This window comes from Anser anser (assembly GCF_964211835.1).
Source record: "Anser anser genome assembly, chromosome: 1".
In the NCBI taxonomy this organism is placed as follows: Eukaryota; Metazoa; Chordata; class Aves; order Anseriformes; family Anatidae; genus Anser; species Anser anser.
The window spans coordinates 88290117-88310704 of NC_139720.1; the positions used below are offsets into that span (position 1 = coordinate 88290117).

The 20588-nt window shown below is 37.7% G+C and overlaps 1 protein-coding gene across 3 annotated transcripts; it reads right to left on the reverse strand.

The window, feature by feature from the left end:
- Positions 1–1551: 1551 nt before the first annotated feature.
- Positions 1552–20153, reverse strand: ARL6 (ARF like GTPase 6). 3 transcript variants are annotated; one of them, XM_083820722.1, is made up of 8 exons: positions 20026–20153; positions 17544–17694; positions 15302–15363; positions 13531–13599; positions 10518–10612; positions 6701–6830; positions 5218–5273; positions 1552–2615 (listed from the first exon to the last, which is right to left on the reverse strand). In XM_083820722.1, exons 2-8 carry the CDS (start codon positions 17664–17666, stop codon positions 2590–2592), a joined length of 561 nt encoding a protein of 186 aa, XP_083676848.1. In that variant the 5' UTR covers positions 17667–17694; positions 20026–20153; the 3' UTR covers positions 1552–2589. The 3 variants fall into 3 exon arrangements, with proteins under 3 accessions (XP_083676848.1, XP_083676847.1, XP_083676846.1); XM_083820721.1 differs by lacking the exon at positions 20026–20153 and adding an exon at positions 19889–20025; XM_083820720.1 differs by lacking the exon at positions 20026–20153 and adding an exon at positions 19889–20025 and having other exon boundaries at positions 15299–15363.
- Positions 20154–20588: the final 435 nt, after the last annotated feature.

Sequence of the window (20588 nt, forward strand, 5' to 3'; positions counted from 1 at the left end):
ACCATTTAAACCTCCAAAGGAACTTTTTTTTTTTGGAAGCTCAAACAAACTCATACATACAAATTGCCTTGGAGCATCCAGGTAAAACTCATTAATCTAATTATATTAGCATTCTAAATTAAATGGGATAAAAGCATTAAAAACAAGTTACTGGGCCCTCAGAAAAAAAAAAAAACTCCAAGCAAGCATTTTTGTACAGATGCATGAGGCTTTTCTGTTATTTATGATCCATGTACTAAATCTATTAGAGCAGCTCAAGGCTGTAGCAACTGTGCATGTTATGGAGCTGTCCCTGTGCAAGAAGATGTGAACATGCAGACATTCCTTCTGCCGTTGTGTTCCACAGAACAATCACAAATGCTCTAGAAGTAGTAGCCATGTAATGACTAAAGCAGTAACAGAAAAACAAAACTTCACTGAAGGGAATGTCCCCATTCTCACTTATTCAAAGAGAGCTCCATCCAACACAGTCTCCTGGTAGAAGAGAAACAGAAAGATCTCCTGAGGTGAAAAATAAAATAATTTTTAAAATTCCCCAAAAAAGGGGGACAGTAATCAGCATAAATAAGTAACTGCTTTTTTCAAAGGACTTACTAACTTCATTGGAAAGCACAAAGTAAAAGTTAATAGGGTACTTCCCTCAGATTTGTGGATGGAAGAAGAAAGCAGTAGGTTCAAACAGCTTCCTATGACCATAAGAAAAAAGACAGTACTTTATGTGGTCCAATATAAACAAGTCATCAGCAAGCCATTAAGGTCCATATTCAAAAATATTTTTATTCAAGAAAGGCAGAAATGCAGTTAGGTTTTATGTAAGAACTTAAACCTTGCTTTGGTAAGGAAAAATTAATGTCAGCTTAAAATTAAATATGCCATCTAAGTGAACCAAGTAATTGCAAAGTATTTGTACTCAGAAAAAGATGTCTCCAACAAGTATTATTTTTGATACCATATTATCCAATGCAAAGTAAACAAAAAAGTTGCTACACAATTCAGAGTTCGAAAAACTTCTCAATTATGTGATTTTTTCCTCCTTTGTACCTGACTGTGTACATTTTTAGCAGTTGACAGAAAGCCAAAGGTGTCACAGAAACAGACATGAAGGATAAGTATTTTCATGACAAACAGAATTGTCAGAAATATAACATCCGGTAAGATAGATTTTTACAGTAAGAGCTCCCTTGAGCAAAGCAGGTGAGTTAAAATTCAATTATTATTAAAGAGTTAAAGTACATGAAACTGTTTTATTATTTCAGGCAGTTCCCTTTGCTCCAAATATTCCTCTATTAAGTTAGCCATAAAAGGTATGCTTACAGAATATTTCTGCATTTTATACGTTAACATGGGAGAGTAAAAAAAAATTTTCCAAGACCTACATATTACATCTCCCACAGGAATCAGTAAGTGGAAGTGAAATACAGTAAAGGACCATCTTTACCACTCTCAGTAAGTGTCGTCTTGTCTATCAGACATAGGAAGAGGGATTAATGAGGAAGAGTTGGCATGACAAAAACAGAGTGCTTAGCATTGCTTTAATTTGTTACTTAGACCTTTGAAGTTAGAAAGTTTATTAAAAATCCTTCTTGAAAGTAAAATATTTTATACACAACAGAAGTATAATACATATTTCATATTAATGATCTAGTAACTAGTGAACTGCCTCTTAACTGTGTTTCCAAAACATAATTTTCAATTGTACGCTTCACAAATACCTGGAACTGCAGTCTAGCTTATCAGAAAGTATAACAAATACATGCAATTAAAAACAGAACACCTTGAGAGAACCATTTTATTACAGTATAGAATGCTATTTCCATCACAAAATGGACAAAAATTCCAAATGAAACTAACTGAAAACCAAGAACCCCTATAATGTAAAGGCAATCAATGAACACATTTATGTTAAAAAAAACGTGACGTGCTGTACATTTAAAGTTTTATTGATGGGAATGCAAACATAACCATGGCATATCACAAAAACATTTTGTAACATTTCATTATGAGCAGTTCCTTAAAAACATCTGCAATCATTTGTAACAGCTGCACTTAGTATTTGAATCCTTGTAACTTCAATCAAAATATTCTTCTAGTAGCCTATTGCAGATGGTTATTAAAAAAACCTATGTCACAATTTACAGTAAAAAATGCCAGAAATACCTACTGTTTGCAGGTGCCCTATTTTAAGTATTTCATACAGCTTTATTTCAGGAAGTGCTGATTATTCTTCCTTGGGAATATAAATTTTACCACTTGCTCAAAAGTTGTCTTCCCCAGAAAAACACAGGGGCACTTCCTGATGGCTAATTATCACCTCTAACTAAAATGAATGCAGATGCTTATTATTTACACATTTTTGGTTTTAAATATGCTCTCCAGTCATGAGATTCAATTTAATTTATGGATGTGCATACCTGAGGTACTATGTTATCTAATGCATTTTTCCTGGAAGTGATACTAAAAAGAAACAAATGAACACAGAATATTTAGCTGAACTGGCTGTATTCTTCAAGTCTTTCTTCCTTTCCAAGATCTTGTACACCTACTAACAAAGCTTGTAAGTGAGAACACCATACATCTTTTATTTATCTCTCATGTCTTCATTGCTTGGATCTGATCTGTTAATAAAAAGAGACAGCTAGTATTAAATACAAGTAAGATGAATTATTGTTTTATTTCACTTCTTGAAAACATAGTCCAGTATGTCCAGGTTATGGAACTACATCAATAGATACTTTGGTGTAGTTAAAATAGTGGGGCACAATCCAGTTTGAGTTGTTTTCAATTTGCTCTCACATCCACTTCTGAAATTCCTCCACAGCCCAGTAGTTCTCCTCAAATATAGCTAATTAAACATGAAGAACCTTCTACATAATTTTTATCCTTTACAAGCTTTAGCTAAAGGATTAAAACAAGGCCTGAGAATTGTGAAGTACACTTTTCAATTCCTTGCGCACATTTTCAGCTTCCACATAACTAAACTAGGATTAACTCCCCAACAGCAATGAACACCAAAGGATTTAAAGTTTGTTTTTGCATAATTCACATGGAAACATCCTTGCTCTCAGTAACCACACTTCTCCATACCGAGAGCCTGATTGCCACTTCTAAATTCACTTCAAAGATTTTCTTAGTTAGCATAAATATACTGCATCCCCATTACAATATGGGGAAGTCAGCACAATTTAATTAAAAGCAGTAGTAAGGAATGAGAGCTGTGTTTAGTCCAACATGAGACAGGTTAGTTTTACCCTACTGATGATACGGTGTTGCAATAGAAATCCACATTACAAAATGTGGAAATAAGCAATCTCAGCGCTTGCTGAGGAAAAAAAGGCAAAACCTGATCCCTCCCGAAACCAGGGAAGCTATGAGTCTGCAAGAGACCTACAATGGATCTGCAAAAAGTAGCTAAGAAAAGCATGGTTGTTGACAAAAAACCTACATATTCATTAACCAGGTGTCTGTTCCTCCACTTAAGTTTATGACACCTGTGATTTAGAGACTAATATAACAGTTCTTCCATTTTTTCTCCTCCAGTGCTCTAGCAATGGGCAGGAGAATCATAGCAGAAGATGAAATGAAATCTTCATTCACTGAAAGTGTAACTGCCAAACCGCACATGCTTAGGTGACAATCCAGTTTAAACCTAACCCCACTTAAGCTTTTAGGGTGCACTGAGATGGGAGTTAATAGAAATTCTTTTAGGTAAAATCCATCTGTGAAGAATTTCAACTCAGAAAATTAAGAATTTTAACTACCCATGAGAGTGAATAGCTACAAAGAGCTATACAAGTGAGTGACAGCAGAAGCACTTAATTGCAGAGATTAAAAATCTATGTATACAACTTAAATATTTCATCAGAAAATATTTAGACTAGCATTTGAGAACCTCTTTAAGTAGCTTGAAGCTATGTACAAAATCATCAACTCCAACTTTGGACTGAAACTTAGAAGTTTTAAGTGGAGACCCTGGAAATCACAGGAAGATATTACAGAATCAGAACTATACCTAAAATTAGGAAAAAGTATTATATTTGGAATCTACTCTCTGTAATGAAATACAGCAGTGAAGGAAGCTCAGTAGTAAGGTGCTGCTTCTCCACTACTGAGCTCTTTTAGATGGTGGAGGATGCATCAGTTTCTCTGCAAGGCAGTAAATCTCTTTGCAGAGACCATTTTTAGTTAGTATACCTTCACCTGAAAACATGACCAAACGTTTTTGTATTCTGTAACAATGTAGTAAAACCAACCATCTCCTTCTAATTAACAGAAAGGATTCTAAGTAGAAAGGACAGTCTGGTATCCATGGACATGAGGAGTAATGTTAATCAGGTAGAATGTCTGATAGTATTTAGCTACACCTTTCAAAGAAATTTGGTGGCACTAACTCTGGGAGATTGCTGACATCTAGTGGCTACCACAGCACAGAACACGTCAATCTAAAGTCATCTCGCACAGCATTTTGTTCTCATACTCACATTATTCTCCACTAATACACTCACAATGTAAGCAATGTACATTAGATTGAGGGTGCTAAAATTAGAACAATACCACACTTCACTATTCTAAACATTTAGCAGTACACGGGAGGACCACAGAGACCCAATCCTTACCAATACACAACATAAGGAAATTACACAGCAACCACACCAAGTTTGCAATTAAAGAATGCATATGTAATGCATCCTATAAGCCAGATCTGTTATTTTCTATGTGGTTACAAGTGTCTGCATATGCTAGGATCCTTACAATGTAAGCTGTTTTTTTTTGGCTCTATGTCAAACAAATATACTGATTTTGATTCTTTTATCTTTCTAGCCTGCTTATTCACCATTTCCAAATACTTAACAACAAGATATGGAAAACTGGGACAGGCCAGTAAGAAAAAATTAAAGAACAAACTGAGCTACCACTATACAAATTAAAGTGCACGAGCACCATGTATTATTATTGTTTAAAAGAAAGTTTTGCACTGTTTCAAGGGTATGCGTTAACATTTCATAGTACACACTTTTGACAGAGAGCTAACATGATCTTTGTGTGCACATTAAGGAGAAAAATGAAAGGTAAGCATGAGACAGAGCATCAGTACTCACTGTGTGATTTGATCTGACAGCAGAAATGGACAGAAAGAAAAAGGAAATAAAGAAAAAACCTTACAAAATGAGAAGAGTTTAACGGAATGAGAATAGAGCAAGAGAATTGCACACTGCATACCTTGGAGCCAATCCACACCATCCTGTAAACCTTCTCCTTTAAGAGCATCACTGGCACTGAAAGAAACAAATCAAATTATGAAGACATGGTAATAATAACAGTTTCAATGGACTCGTCACTATACCTGTAATTTACAGAACTGCAAAGTAGTATGTACAATTAAGTTTTCTTCACCTGAAGAAGACTGCTTCTCAAAGGATTAATTCTACAGTACCTTCCCAATATGAGAACATTTCAAGATGTGCTTTTAGTTTTGAGTAACTACTACAGTTCTGAGACAGGGGAATCATTCCTAGAACATGAGGGGCTCTTGAAGACCTCCCACATGAGGCAGCTGTATTGTTCTGCTGCAGATACACTTTGGTAACACCCTCTGCAAATGCTGTAAAACGTGTTTACTGTCTACAACAAGACCAAAGAAATAGCACCTTTCTTCCTCCCACACAGTTCCTATACAAAGCAAAGGTGTTGGAGTACTGGAGGAAACAAGTACTGTGCGTACACGTTTCTTGTAACAGCCACCCTAGGGCTGTCTGTTTATGTTAGGCCACAATGAGAACAGTGTGAATTTACCCTTTGAATCACAGGGGTACAACTGTTTAAGGCCCCTCATTCTTCAGCTTATGAAAATTAACACAGCAGTGAATCTGCACTACTTTGTGGTTATCTATAAAATTATTTCTCAAGGAGCTTGGGAATTCATCAGTGCAAAGCAACAATTCCAAAATAACGCCCAGGTAATCAAGTTAATTATTAAAAGGGCCTAAAATGAAAATTTTAGCTTTCAGCAGCACTTAGCTGCTGATATCAATTTTAGTTTACAATATATGAACTTTTGTAAGCTAAAAATATAACTTCTGTAAAGTACTTCTGAGCACAAAGGGTTTTTTCCCCAGTCAACACGGACACAATCCTTTTATTTATAGGAAAGCTCTACATCCTTCAGAAAGAAAATACAATAGTTCTTAAAACTAAAAAAAAACCCTCAGACATTATGTGGTGCAATACTGTCTCTCTGAATTCCCACAGGAACAGCTTACTAAGGGATCTTTTAACAGCAGCACCTGGAGACTGAAAGAAATCAACTCTAAAGGCTTCACTGTTGATATTATTTATCCTGCAAGACAATCCAGCAGCAACACGGATGGCAATTCCACACAATCTCCCAGCAAAAATAGGCGCAGCTACTCTTCTGATAAGAATGCTGCTTTTCAATTTCACTGAAGTTCTCTATTTCATTATTCGGGTAACAGTTCTCTCGTGAAAATTTTCTACTTACAGTCTACATGAATGCACTGTATTGTGCCTATAAAATGTATTTCATAGCAAGTATTGTAATGTTTCCACTCATTCCACATATGGCAGAACGGCATTTTATCTGGTAGATTTAGTTTGTATTATATAATACTGAGTGGTATGATAGAGCTAAAATATGAATACAAATTGTCACCAATAAAAGAGTAAAAATAAAAGGAAAGTTTACCAGATATGCCAGGGTTTGTCTTTGATGTTTTCTAATGACAATAACTGAGATACTTTCACAGATGATATCGCATCCCTGAGGTCCATCTTGTTAGCAAAGAACAGAATAGGCAGTCGACGGTGCTTAATATCTAGGCACAGGCAGAAATAGAAGAACCATGACAATATGCAACACAATCTCTGCAAGTAACAAACTACAAACAATACAAGAAGGTATTCTGCTCACCTGTAACTGCAATTCTTTGAAGGTTGTATGCTACCAAGATGCACACTGTTGGGTCACATGGCCTCTGATGCATGCTTCAAGAAAGCTCAAACTTTCTGGTAGGCTTTGGGATCTCCCCCTACCTTACACATATACTTAAAGCTGTAGGTAGGAGTTGTTGGTGAAGCTGAGGAACAGGAGCTCAAGCAATTTCTTACAAATACTATGTGTGCCTCTGTTTAGTGAAGACTGGATGTGTAAAATGAACAGAAAAATTATTTGCATTCCTTCATATCCTCCCAAAAGTAGATGCATATGAGTAGTCTGCACTATCCTTTAGCATCCTGGAGTACATCCATGACTTTCTTTAAAGTTCATAAAATAAGAAAAAAGATGCAGATGTCAGGACATCCCTTATCTGACCTTCACTTGAACAAAGACTTCTCTACCAGAAGCTCTTTGCAGTTAGTAGTGGGAACCACAGTCCCAACCAAGGACCCTGATACACTGCTAGTTTCTGGTGTATTTATGCATGCAACAGCCTCTCTGATTACCATGAAAGGCTAGAGAGTCATTGCAAGGAAACAAAGCATACATCTGCCAGGTTGGAGAGAATAAAGCTGGCAAAAAATTACTAGTATCAGTGCCAACTACAGAAATTGTTCCACATTATTTAAAGAGATTAATTCTGGGATTTGTGAAAATCTGGATTTGAATCAACCCGTCAATTTTTCATAGGAAAAGATCTTTAAAGAAACTGTGATGAAAGTTTCCATAGAGGCGCTTCTTAGAATAGTAAAGAGAAGAGGTTGCTTCCCATAGGAAACAAGCTAAGGATTTGTATGGAACCTTCAAACATAAGCCAACTGACCCTGCTGGGAAGGGTGGCAGAACCCCCTTAAAAAACCGACTCTCCTAATGCTGAAATGAATCGAAATTCTTAATTATGCTCTTTTCAAACCTTTTACTGAACCTTCCCACAAATCCAGTGGAGATACTACTACTACAACCATACTCAGAGATCATGAGTGCTCAACAAAATGCTGACGTTTTCACAGTTGTTTACCCTATCTGGAACTACTTTTTCCTCTGATATCCTCTAATGTGAATCAAAAGGCCTTAAAATAGTAGCACAGAAAGAATATAATTAAATTTCTGTTCTGATTCCACAGTTGAATAGCTCTTGTGTCTCCCAACTGATACTCTTACACTAACGTAAAGTACAGTTAAATGAACTCTCGCACCCACAGGTTGCAGTTTACAGATATATTAGAACCACAGAAGTTTGTTAACATCACATAGGCAGATAGCCAAATTTACCAAGGAATTCTCACTGTAGTTTCTTTTTTGTTTGTTTGTTAAGCACCTGAAAACGGGTACAACCTACCCACATATACTCATAAATGCACACTTAAAGATGTTTGCTAAATAAACTGATAAACAGACACATTTTTTCCTACCTTATTATTTCCTACTATGCTATACCCTATTCTTCCTAACACATTAAAAAAAGACAAACACTAGAGACATGCGATGTGTAATTTTATACGAAGCATTTCAAATGTACAGAAATTTCATTTTATTTTAGAAGCATGTGCTGGAGGTCAAGTGACCCAAGAGTCAATGTCTGACTAGGTAATCCAATGACTGTGACCTTGCAAAATGCTGAAGTAATAACATAACAATGATCATTAAACAAGCTGTTATTTGTAGAGTTCACAGTCCACTATCACAAGTAGTAGTTTTGATCTTCAAAACAATCCCAGCTAGTACAACTTCTACCACCATTAATGCTTCACATTTCACATTCCCTCTCACCTGACCACTTCAGGCAAAGCCTGTTTTACTGAAGGATTGCTAAGATTTTCAGGGACAGGAATCTATTCAAGGTTATTACCCAGCGTCCACTTAAAGTGTAAGCATGTACATTCAAACCATTTAAACCAGGGGGTTCACAGAGGCAGAAGCACAGAAGGGGAGTAACTAGGGCATATAGAAGAAGGGTAGAACAACAGTAATGCAAATAAAAATATTGCTGTAGTAAAACAGCTATAGATTGATTCAGTTAATAGTTAATTTTTATCAAACATTATTCTCTTTGGTCCTCTTGGATTAAGACCTATCAAAATCCCAAAGGATAGGAACGCTATGGCTGCATTTTACCTGAGCTGCCCCAAGGCAAAAATACAGTAGTGCCCTTCCTTGGTGCTAGGGAATACACCAGGTGGCCACAGCCACGATCTTTGAGAATGAAAAAACGTAAGCGTATCAAAAGCTGAAGACTGCTGACCTACTAGATCAGTGTTAGTAACCTGTTAATACCTAAATACGATACCCAAAGTTGCAAATCCTCAGTCTTAACACTTTTTACTCTTTTGTGTTATAATAAAGCAGTACATACTGCAGTTGTGTCTACCTCCTATCCTTAGTCTTATGTGGCTTCCCTTTTATCAACAGAATCACCTTTTTACCAGTGTGGTTAATACCTGCTTTGTTAGAGTTCCCTGACCCTTATGTAATCCACCTGCAGCCCTTGGTTCACCTCCGCCCTCCCCTTGAACTTTGCGAGCCTGTCCTTTCAGCGTCTGCACTTGAAGTGGCCCATTCCTCTGAACATGAAATGAAGAGGGCCCAGTCAGCTCACTTATGCTCAGCTACAGCATCCTTGCTGATGAGCTCATGTATTACATGCAGCCTGCATGGAAAAGGAAACCACAGCAATATGATTGGCTCCTATCTCACAATACTATTCTTGGTTAGAAATACGGAAGTATTTCTCTTTTCTCACGTCTAGTACTGTAACCCCACAAGTTAAGGCTCTACCAGCTTAATAAATACAAAATTGCAGTATGATTTCACTTTTAAATTTCCTGCATGTAGTTTTACACCCTGGCTACTCACAACAATACTACAGTGCTGAAAGTCAATCAAAATTGCATATTGCTTATAAATACATAATTTGATTCCAATAGTGTTGGCCATATGGAAAGGCAAAGAAGGAAAGAGTTGATTGATCTCAAAACTTATCTAAGAGAACACAGCCCCATAGAAAAAAAATAAAGTAAAAGCCCCTAAAACTAAATGCCTCACCATGAATCTTCTCATATTCTGTCCTGCCCCACATATCCTTTTATAGGCAATTGAAACTGACTGGTATAACTACCCTGGTATCCTTATTTTTTAGCTATCTTGCAATAATAATAATAAAAAAGATCATGAAGATAAAAAAAATGAAAATTTGCATTAAAGGAACTAGTCTTCACAGAAGAATTTAGACAAGGGAATTTTGTGTATGTTAGTCACTGTATACAGGCTCTCCAGCTTCCAGAAGATCAAAATCTATTATTCAAACTAGCACAACTTTTGTTCTATGTTGATTAAGAATGAAGTCCAAGAAGAAGCAATCCAACACAATGTAGCCAGCTGGCAAATGACCAGTTTGTAAGTCAGAACAGGTACATAAAAAACCCTTATCCAGGGCTATTATTCTAGTATTCACGAATGTCTAAAATATTTATAAAATATTCAGAATGCAGAATGTGTCAGGTAAGAAGATTTTTTCTTACAACAACATAACAAATATGGAGACAGAAGGGGAAAAAAGCCTCCTCACCTGGATGATTCAGAAGGGTGTCAAGTTCTTCTTTGGCCACAACCATTCTTAATTTGTCACTGCTATCAATGACAAAAATAATGGCTTGGCCTTCTCTGCATAACATAAAAAGAGCAAAGAGGCAAATTATAGGTTCTCTTAAACTGTGATTAAGAAAAGGCTTTAGAAGAAACACCAAAAAAAAAATCAAACCTGTGTTTTCCTCTAATTTCTGCTATTTGCCATTAAGATTTGAATCCAGTCCTATTTCTGAAATTCAACCGTTTGACAACCTGCATACATTTTTTGAGACTTGAGATTGTTAGCTGCATGACTCTTACAAGGTTCAGTCTACACAACAGGCTCTTCAGAAATCTTGATTTCACCACCGACACTGAAAAATGAACTCTGAAAATGTAACCGACTGCTATGCTGACAACGTGCTCACAAAGTAAACCTGTAGAGAGCTTTCTGTAAAAGTCCTTTATTTCCTACACTAAAACAATTTTATTTAGAATTTTTCTGTTTAAACTGAACTTGATTTTATTTCTAAAGAAAAACTGCGTGTCTACAGCTGTTTAAACAACCAGGCACATGCAGATTAACTTTCACAAAAGTCTGCATAAATAGTTTTGTTTTTCTTTTAACAACAGGTAAAAATTTTCTACTATTTCAAATCATCAAAGACATTTTGCTGGCAAAATGACCACAGACAAAATGTATATATATGCCCATTAACTCCTGATTTCAACATATTATTTATATTTCATGTTTCATTTATTGAAACTTATTTGAAAGCAAAATAAAGTCTGATCAATTCAGAAGAACAGCTATAGGAGAGCCACAAAAAGTATTCTTAATTTACCTGTTAATGTAATAGTTATTTGTCCTTTGTTTTACATTTCTCTGAGAGACAATTAGAGGTACTTCTTCACCCCCCCCAACCCTACCCCTCAGTACTATCTTTGTCCCAGACCAAAAAAACCACAAAACAAAACACACACAAAAACCAGTCCCTACTGATAAAAAGAAATATCTTGACCAGTCTAAGACTGCAGGAGAATGTCCATTATTTTGAGGAATACGGCAGAACTTGAATAGTAAATAAAAAAATACTTTGACTGTTTCAGCTAATATTCAAAACTTAGAGTGTACAACATTTATCTATGGGAAACAGAGTCCTAATGTGTATTTACTAACACAAAATAACTTCACAAACAGGTAGCACAACGTAAATTTACAAATAATAAAGACACTTGTCCTTTGAGGACAACCTAGAAGATAGGTTCAAGGCAAATAAATGAGCAATCTTTAAGTACTTTGAGGCAACTACTTCAACGCAGACATTTGATCAGAATTGACTGGCATTTTGCTGTTCTTATAAAATTAAATCTAGCTTAACTTTATAAACTAAACAGTACATAATTATTTTCTATTATTTTTTAGCAGAAGTTAATCTTCAGTATTTGACTACTGCACTGGATCAGGAACAGAAGTGGATACAAGTGTACATTTCACTGTCAGCATTAACTAAGAAACTCCCTTCCCGTTTACACTAACAAAAGCAGTTTATGCCACATAAGGAGTAATTTACTGCATTAAAATACATCAGTCAGAAAAATCATTTGCTTATGAAACACTCAGCTAGCATTTTGAGAGCAGCCTAGGGGCATCAGCCATTGAAATCCAAAAGTTTTGGGAAACAGACATCTAACACTCTTGAAAGTGATGCCCACACAAGTCTTCAAATTGTTAACACAATTTTGACATGGAAAGAAGATGAAGTGTTAATCCTCAATTAAAGAATACTTTCAAGACTATCACATTTAATATTAATAAAATATTTAAATTTTATTATAATCTCCAGAATGGGGAACACAAGCTGTTTCTGTGTGATATAATAATGTTCAACTTCTGTTGATCAGCAACAGGTATTACAGAATGCCAGTGAAACAACAGAAATAAATCTTCAAGTTTCATCAGAAGCTACAAAAATACACCATAGTTTCTATTACCAGTAAGTCAATATTTGGAGCAGTGCATCCAGCTCTGGGGCCCCTAGTACAAGAGATGTGGACCTACTAGAGCAGGTCCAGGGGGTGTCCACGAAAATGCTCAGAGGGCTAAAGCACCTCTTCTGTGAGGACAGGCTGGGGTTTAGCCTAGAGAAGGCTCCAGGGAAACCTTAGAGCAGCCTTCCAGTATTTAAAGGGGGCCTACGGGAAAGGTGAGTAGATACTTTATACCAGGGTATGTAGTGATAGGACAAGGGGTAACTGCTTTAAACTAGAATACTAGTTAAACTAGATTTAGATTAGCTATAAGGAAGAAATTCTTCACTCAGAGAAGGGGTGAGGCCCTGACACAGGTTGCCCACAGAAGCTGTGGTTGTCCCATCCCTGGAGGCGTTCAAGGCTGGATGGGGCTTTGGGCAACCTGGTCTGGTGGGAGGTGTCCCTGTCCATAGCAGGAGGGTTGTAACTGAATGGATCTTTAAGGAGCCTTCCTATCCAAACCATTCTGTGATTCTATGAATGCCATAATATTATAAAATACAGTAAATATCCTACTTCATAAGTAACATATAAGAATACTTGATCAAATTCTTAGTTTACATGTGCCACCTCATCCTCTGAGGCTCCTCACATATTTTAAAAAAAAAAGCAACCCTCAGCCACCAGCCAATATCTTTTGGCTTTTAAAGTCTCTTACTCACAGAGGAACAGAAAAGTAAGAGACCTAATTTATCTTGGTGCTTTCTTACAGGATTGTTTTTTTGTTTTTGTTTTTAGAATTTAAATCTCATCTTTAGCACGCTCCCCCAATCTTTGAGATAAGATGTCCCCAAAAGTATGATAATTAACAGCATATCAATTCTTCTTAAAATAGTTGTACTTATTCAGACCAACCTCCTGTCGAACACCAGGCACGATTCTTTAACTCATTTCTAAGCGCTAGATATTATTAGACTTCCATCTGTACAACGTACATGCTAATATGAACAGCAATGCTTTAAAACAAATAATAGGCTTACTTGTAGTAATGTTCCCAGAGGTTTCTGTATCTGCCTTGGCCTGACATATCAAACACTGTGAAAGACAAACTGTAAAGAAAAGAAAATCAGGCACAAAGAACAAAACCAAAACCAAACTATTTACTTTGCTACCCTGACAGAAAGAGCCCGATCAACTTGAATCCCAATTATCTGTAAAAGATTCCAAAAGGAACTTTGGCTGCTGTATCTGCCTTCAAACTATCCTACTCAGCTTTGTGGTCTTATCATAGAAATACTTCACAACAGAAAAAAAATGTTTATTCTCTGCAAAAAGAACTATATCAATTACAAAAAGTTGTACTGAATACAAAATAAGCTCCCATTCAGCCTCTCTTTTGATCACATTATCATTGAATGTTGTTTACAACACCGAGTATATAAAATTTGGAAGAGCCATGACTTAAAATGCACACCCTGTCTTAAATTCTGTTCTTAGACAGGCATCAACAGCATCAAAAAGATTCTGTAGGCAGAAATAGCTTTAAAAAAAACAACAACTAAAAACAAACAAACAAACCACACACCACTCTCCCTTCTGAGAAGCATCACATTCTGGCAATAACAGGTTTCTGCAGGTGAGCAAGCTACAAAGGACAGTCTCTGCAACTTTGAGATATCACACAAATGCTAAACACAAGGTCAACTTCCAGAACATGACAAGAAAACTCTGATCCACTTCTGAAACGTCTACAGAGGCAACACTGAAAGCAATACTAGGTTTTCCTATTTTGGGTAGTCCCACACAGCTTTCAGAGTGGAAGCAGTATCAAAATGAGGAGGTCTCAAAACATTCTTTCCAGTCTATGTCCGGACATTACCAGATTCTAGACCAGCTGCCCTGCCAAATAAAAAGTTCTTAACAACTCCAAAACAATGTTTTGATTGTAATACCAGAACTTTTTTTTTTTGGTTAAACATTCTACATTGTATAATCGCAGGTCACTTCTGTTACAGGACCAGAATAAAAGAAAGTAATATAAATGGATTTACATTCTCACACACCCAAACCTGTCTTACGTGCTTTACTGAGACAGAATACAGCTGTGAGCCTCCAGTAGAAACAGGAAACCCATCAATCCCACATGTCAGCTCAAGGAGGAAACAATTGTCTTGCAGACTGACTGCACCCATTAAAAATACACAGTGAAGGTTACAAAATAATAAACTAATATCTAATGTTACCTCTTTGAAACATTTTTGCCTTGCCATATCCCTTACATACATCCTAGCTTTCCTAATAGCTTGGCCTTCACTCAGCCAATAATTTGTTCCTTTCCTGACCTTTGCCCCTGACATCTTCCCATTGCTAAGGCTGTAACCACCATTTTTCATTTAATGAGATTAGACTGCAATCTCCTCAGAGTCTCTCCAGTGAGAGTGCTTATCGGAATACAGGTTGCCACCTAAGTAACTGCCTGTCCTCAAGGCTGTAACAGCGTCCCAGTCTGAAATGGTTAAGAAAGAAATCACTCACACCACTGCAAAGCTTTTATTAAAAAAAAATAAAATAAAAATAACTTTACATACATAGTTTTATAGCAGCGCAAAACATGGAATATATTCTAACACTGTCAGTCCAGAATTGCAGCTAGGACTCCTGGATACTACAACACTGCAGCAGGCTACGTGACATTTCAATACACCAGCACGCCATTACGCTCAGTTACATTATACTGAAAGTGTGATCCAAGTCCAGCTGATGTACATTGATTATTACAGTTAAAAGGGAGAAAATTAAAGAAACTGCTACCTGGATGTCTTGAATTTCTCTATACTGAATCCTATTGTTGGAACGATGTCCTGAGTTTGAGCCTATAAGAGAAAGAAAGTACAAATTTTTAAATAAAATTAGGAAACACTTAATATTGAAATATATTGGTAACATGAATACATCACACATCTGTTTTTCCCAATACAAAATACAATTTGCAAAATACACAATGCAATACATGAGATTTTTATAAATCCAGATACTGTTACTAAATAAGTTCCCTGAAAAGCATAATAATTCACAATCAAGGTTTTTAATTTTCTAGGAAAAACAGTAGATACAATTGGACAAGAGCACTGAAGACATTTCATCCTTAAAAGTGAGATTACATTAGACTGTGTGTGTACATGTGGATGTTACCTAAGAAATAAACATGAGATATGTTAATGTGGAAGATGACAGCTTGAAGACGATGACTGAGGTCAAAGTTCAAAATACTCATGCACTCTTATGACCACAAGGTCAGCACAAACAAGCCTGCACAACGTCCAAAGCCTCTTTGAGGAAAGAGGGTATACTTCTGTCAACACGTCAGACGAGCCATACTCAACTTGTACTACCAGCTTGGAAGAGTCTGTCTGAGGCTGAGAAGTGTACTGCAGACACTACACAATGGCCTGATCGCAGCTCTACTCAAACTACCTGATCACTGGAGGAATGGCCAAAATGTAAAGCGTTACTGATAGACCTGACTGGTAACCAGATTTACTGCTGGGCTAGTGAAGTAACCTCTCAGCTAAATCGGTACAACAGAATAATAGCTCCTTTAGGAAGCAGAAATACTGAGCAGGGAGAAAGGTTACATTTAGATTACAGATCACATTTAGATTACAAAGATCCTCAGATTATAGAGCTGAGAAAGTGATACACAATCCTTTCACAAACTTCCTAAAGCCCCTTATTAAAAACACTATTAAAGTAGTTACTCTTCCCATGCAACTGAAACAAGCTTAGTTTATCCATCTACATCTAGTTTTATTGCGAAAATGGTATTTCACCATCCTAAACAGTTTAGTCAGCAGCTCCTGTCAACCAGGGAAAATCTGTGCAAAATAAATGTTAAAGAAATAATATCATCTCCTCTAGTTCAAATGTATTTATGAGGCCCAACAGATACAACCGCAGACACGCAGAGAAACACTTCTAATTGCCAGACAAATGATATATTGTTCCTACAGCAAAGCAGCACTTGTTCTTGAGAAGACTGCACTGCTCTTAAGAATATCCATAGCTGAAAATCATCTGTTGACTGAACTTACTAAAACCAATTTCATGAAATCTGATCTAATGATATTTGTTGCACATTAGAGAATTTGCCATGTCTTGCTAGGATAGGACTTATGGAAGTTGAATGCAAAGCCACCCTCCTAACATACCACATTAAAAGAAAACAGTAAATTCTCATTATATGACTTACAGTAAAGCAACGGAGAAATAAATTCTATTTGATCAAGTAACTCCCTCAGGACCTTCTCTTATATCTACCCCTGTGCTAAATCTTGAAATCAGTATTCAGCTCTAGTTAGGACACCTTTACTAAGGTGATCCTGACATCAAAACCCTGCTACAAGGAAGGTCTCAAAAATTGTGCGTGTATATAGATATATATATTCACATATATATGTATCGTTATAGATATTACATACATATACATAATTTTCCTGTTACAAATTGCAGCAATTCCCCCAAATGATTGGCAACAGACAGTAAGCGATTTTATAGTTTTCATTTATCAATTTATTTCATTCGCATTAGAAGACTAATTCCAAAGAATAGAATTGTACCAGGCTCTTTTACTGAGTTATATTTTTAAACAATGTGCAGTGGTACTCTTCAAAAAAATATAAATCAATGGAATTAAAAAACCAAAATCTGTGTCCTGATAATAAGCAACAAAAAAGCCACTATATTCCAAATGCACATAACCAAGATGCACAAGCCTCATCTCAGCCATCATAAACCCTTCCTTACTGAGTGATCGTAGAAGATGTGCCATGTTAACACTGGTTTTGGTAAACGTTTTCATAATATGCACATGGTTGCTGACATTTAGTTTTAGTTGGTTTGAAATTTGTAAAATACATCTGTACTGCTGTACTAAATCAAAAAATTCTTCACATCTTTTTCATGATCACAATCAGTATAGCAGCATGCAGAAACAGCTTAAACAGACATCAACTCCGGAGTAAAACATCAACAGTAAACTAAGTAGGCTACTTACATTTGAAGGTTTAAGTTTATTTATGATCGTTGTTTTGCCACTATTGTCCAAACCAAGGCACAGAACATGAACCTCCTTCTTCTTCAGCCCAAGCCATCCTGCTAGCTTGTCAAACAGTCCCATGATTATGGCTCAAATACACAGCGATCACCTGTTGTTCAGAAAATCAGAGACGGGAAGAGCCGTTGGAAAAGGGTTACATATACAGCAGCACTAGCACAGTAGGTGGGCATGTGGATAAGAAGTCCTTAAACTTTTAGAAGGACGGCATGAGTAAGATGCTGCACAAACAGTACCGCAGCAGGTTTGCTCGGTGCAATAAGCAAATGGTGTGTAAGCTGATTATGGTGAAGAAGCCCTGATGCTAAAGGAGATTGGCTGTTTATAGCCCTGCCGATGTAACGTGGCGTCCTCGATTCACTGGGCAGCCACGCTGCTGGTTTCCCAAGCGCTCCAATAGAAGCACGAGGGCAACACCTCCTTACCTTCCGCTGAACGGACAGAAAGGAGGTAAAGTAGATTTTACTTCAGGCTGCCAATAGTCCTGTCAGTCACTGTAATTTGGACAACAAAGCAAAATGAAATCTACCTTCTTCAGCACCTGCTACCTGATTTGCTGAACCCTGAAGCAAATAAAGCTCCCTCTGTCAACTCAATTCAAACTATAATTGTAACGGGCTTTGACGACATTAACATGCGGAAATTGGGAGCTCATGCACTACAAATAGAAACTGCTTATAATGGGTTCAACAGACACGAAGGCAGACAACTTAACATTCACCTGCACGTCACGTGGAATCTAAACTCCTGCTCAGACACTGAAGTTACCTGGCAGTCATATACTGGAAGGAGCTTTCATTTTGCTTTCCCACAGGGCAGTTGGCTGAACATGTTTTGCAAGGAGAATAACCCTTGTCTAGCCTGAATAAAATCCTTGGAGGAAATTTCAGCAAACAAATAAAACCAAACATTTGTGACACTTTCAATAATAAAGCATTTTATTAACGCCAGCGGAATTTCATGGAGTGGCCAGGGTTGTTTTTTCTCTTAATAAAGAAAACACACAAACACTGGATAGCTCAAACCGTGAGCTTTATTACCCCAGAAAGTTAGAAAGAGAAAGATGAAAAAATATCACTTCTTCACTAATTGATTACAACATTATCATTAATTGAATTTTAATATAAAATAGTTTAAGCACTTAAAAACAAACTTTGTAATTTAAGCCATCAGCTTTGCTTGGCATCAACTTTTTTTTTTTAAATATACAGATTTAATATAAAGCTTTATCACTCTAATGCGTTTTGGTTCAAGCCTGGCAGTAATTTAGAGTAGCCAGGTATGCTATATGTTGTTGTCACCAGATTAAACAAGCCCAATGTCAGTTATACCTATTCCCTCAAATAAAAGTCATGAATTTTCTTCTAACTCCCTTTATTTTATGCCCTACTACTTTATTATGCAAACAAGCACTGAAAGCAGATTAAGGCTTAGGGTTTACTATCAAATTAACCTGACAATCCCCTGCTCCAAAACACATTACTTCCTAGTGTAATCAAGGCTCACATATATACATATTCTAGAGGATGAGGTCCACAAAATAAAATAAACACTACGAAATTTTCAATAGGAAACCTCCAACTATTTCACATTTTTGAGCTGATCTGTGACAGTCCGTAATGTGGAAATCAGTCGAGTGTTAATTGGCTGACTGCAGCAGTGGCCCTTCAAAACACGTAACTTCAAGCGCTGAAGCTTTAGAAAAGTTTTCAGATACAAAGTTCTGGTGAAGCACTACTGAAGTGCTACCTTGCTAACCACAACTTAGTGAGCACGGAATATTGTGGAAGATGTTGAAGCAAGGCTTCTGTAAGAACAAGAAATAAATTCACATTTTTCCATTTCTAAATATTGCAGTCTATTTGAAATATCATCATCTCCTACAGTGAGCCAAACTAACTCGAAGAAAAGTGCTGCAAAGCAACCTTGCAGGCAGCAAGCTGCATCCCTGAACTCTTGTGTACATACCCTGAAGCCTGAGCAGACAAGGGACAATTGCATTGGGAAGGTAAGAACCTCACAGGCACTCATGCAACAGAAAAGGAGAAAACGCAAGAACTTAAAAAACGCTCCAGGGGCTTATAGCCTATAATGCTGTGCAGCACATCGCACCAGACATGCCCGCGACCCGCTGCTGCGATCACCCGCACCCTGCTTAAGCAGCAACCCAGAGCCCTCACCGCACACGCGGGCGCAGCTTTTGGGCTCCTGAGGCAGGGACGAGACCAGAAGGGCCGCGGGCCCCTTCCAAACTAAACGGCGTTAAACCACTCCACCCAACTCACCTGAACTACTCAAATTCAAACGCTGCAATACCAAGGCTGCCCCAGCCACCGAAGAGGCCCTTTTTTAGCTCAGCATCACCGACAACTTAACGATAACATATATTTTTTATGCACGGGGCCCCCGGCGCAGCACAGACCTCGGCCCACAAAATGTCGGCCGGGCCCGGCCGCCGCTGCTGTTGCCGTGGAAACCTCCGCCCCGCCCCGCCCCGCCCCGCCCCTCCGCAGCAGCCGCGCCGCTTCCGGCGGCTGGTGGGCGGCACCTGCCCGGCAGCCGGAGCCCCGCCCGCGTGCTGGCCCAACGGCCGCGGGCAGCCGTTGGAGGGGCGGCGGGCGGGAGTCCTGTCAGGGGTTGCGCTCTGGGGTGGCCGGCGTAGTGCTGAGGCTCAGAGAAACGCCTGTTAAAGAACAAGAGGCGAAAAGTAGAGGGGTCGGGTGCTCACAGGAACGCGTGTTCCGAAGGGTGGGTGGTAGACTACAATATGTAGTTTTAAGTAGTTACAGCAACTGCGCTTTGAGAAGGCAGCAGCTGGCTTAGGCTGGACATAGCATACAGAGATACATTTATTTTCATTTTTTTGCAGTGCAGCTTAATCCAGTCAGAGTGTCTGGTTCTATGTCTGCTGTACAAACTCAAAAGCTATTTAAATCCAAACAGCAGCAAGTTTAAAGTAAAACACAATGTCTTCCCTGCCACGTA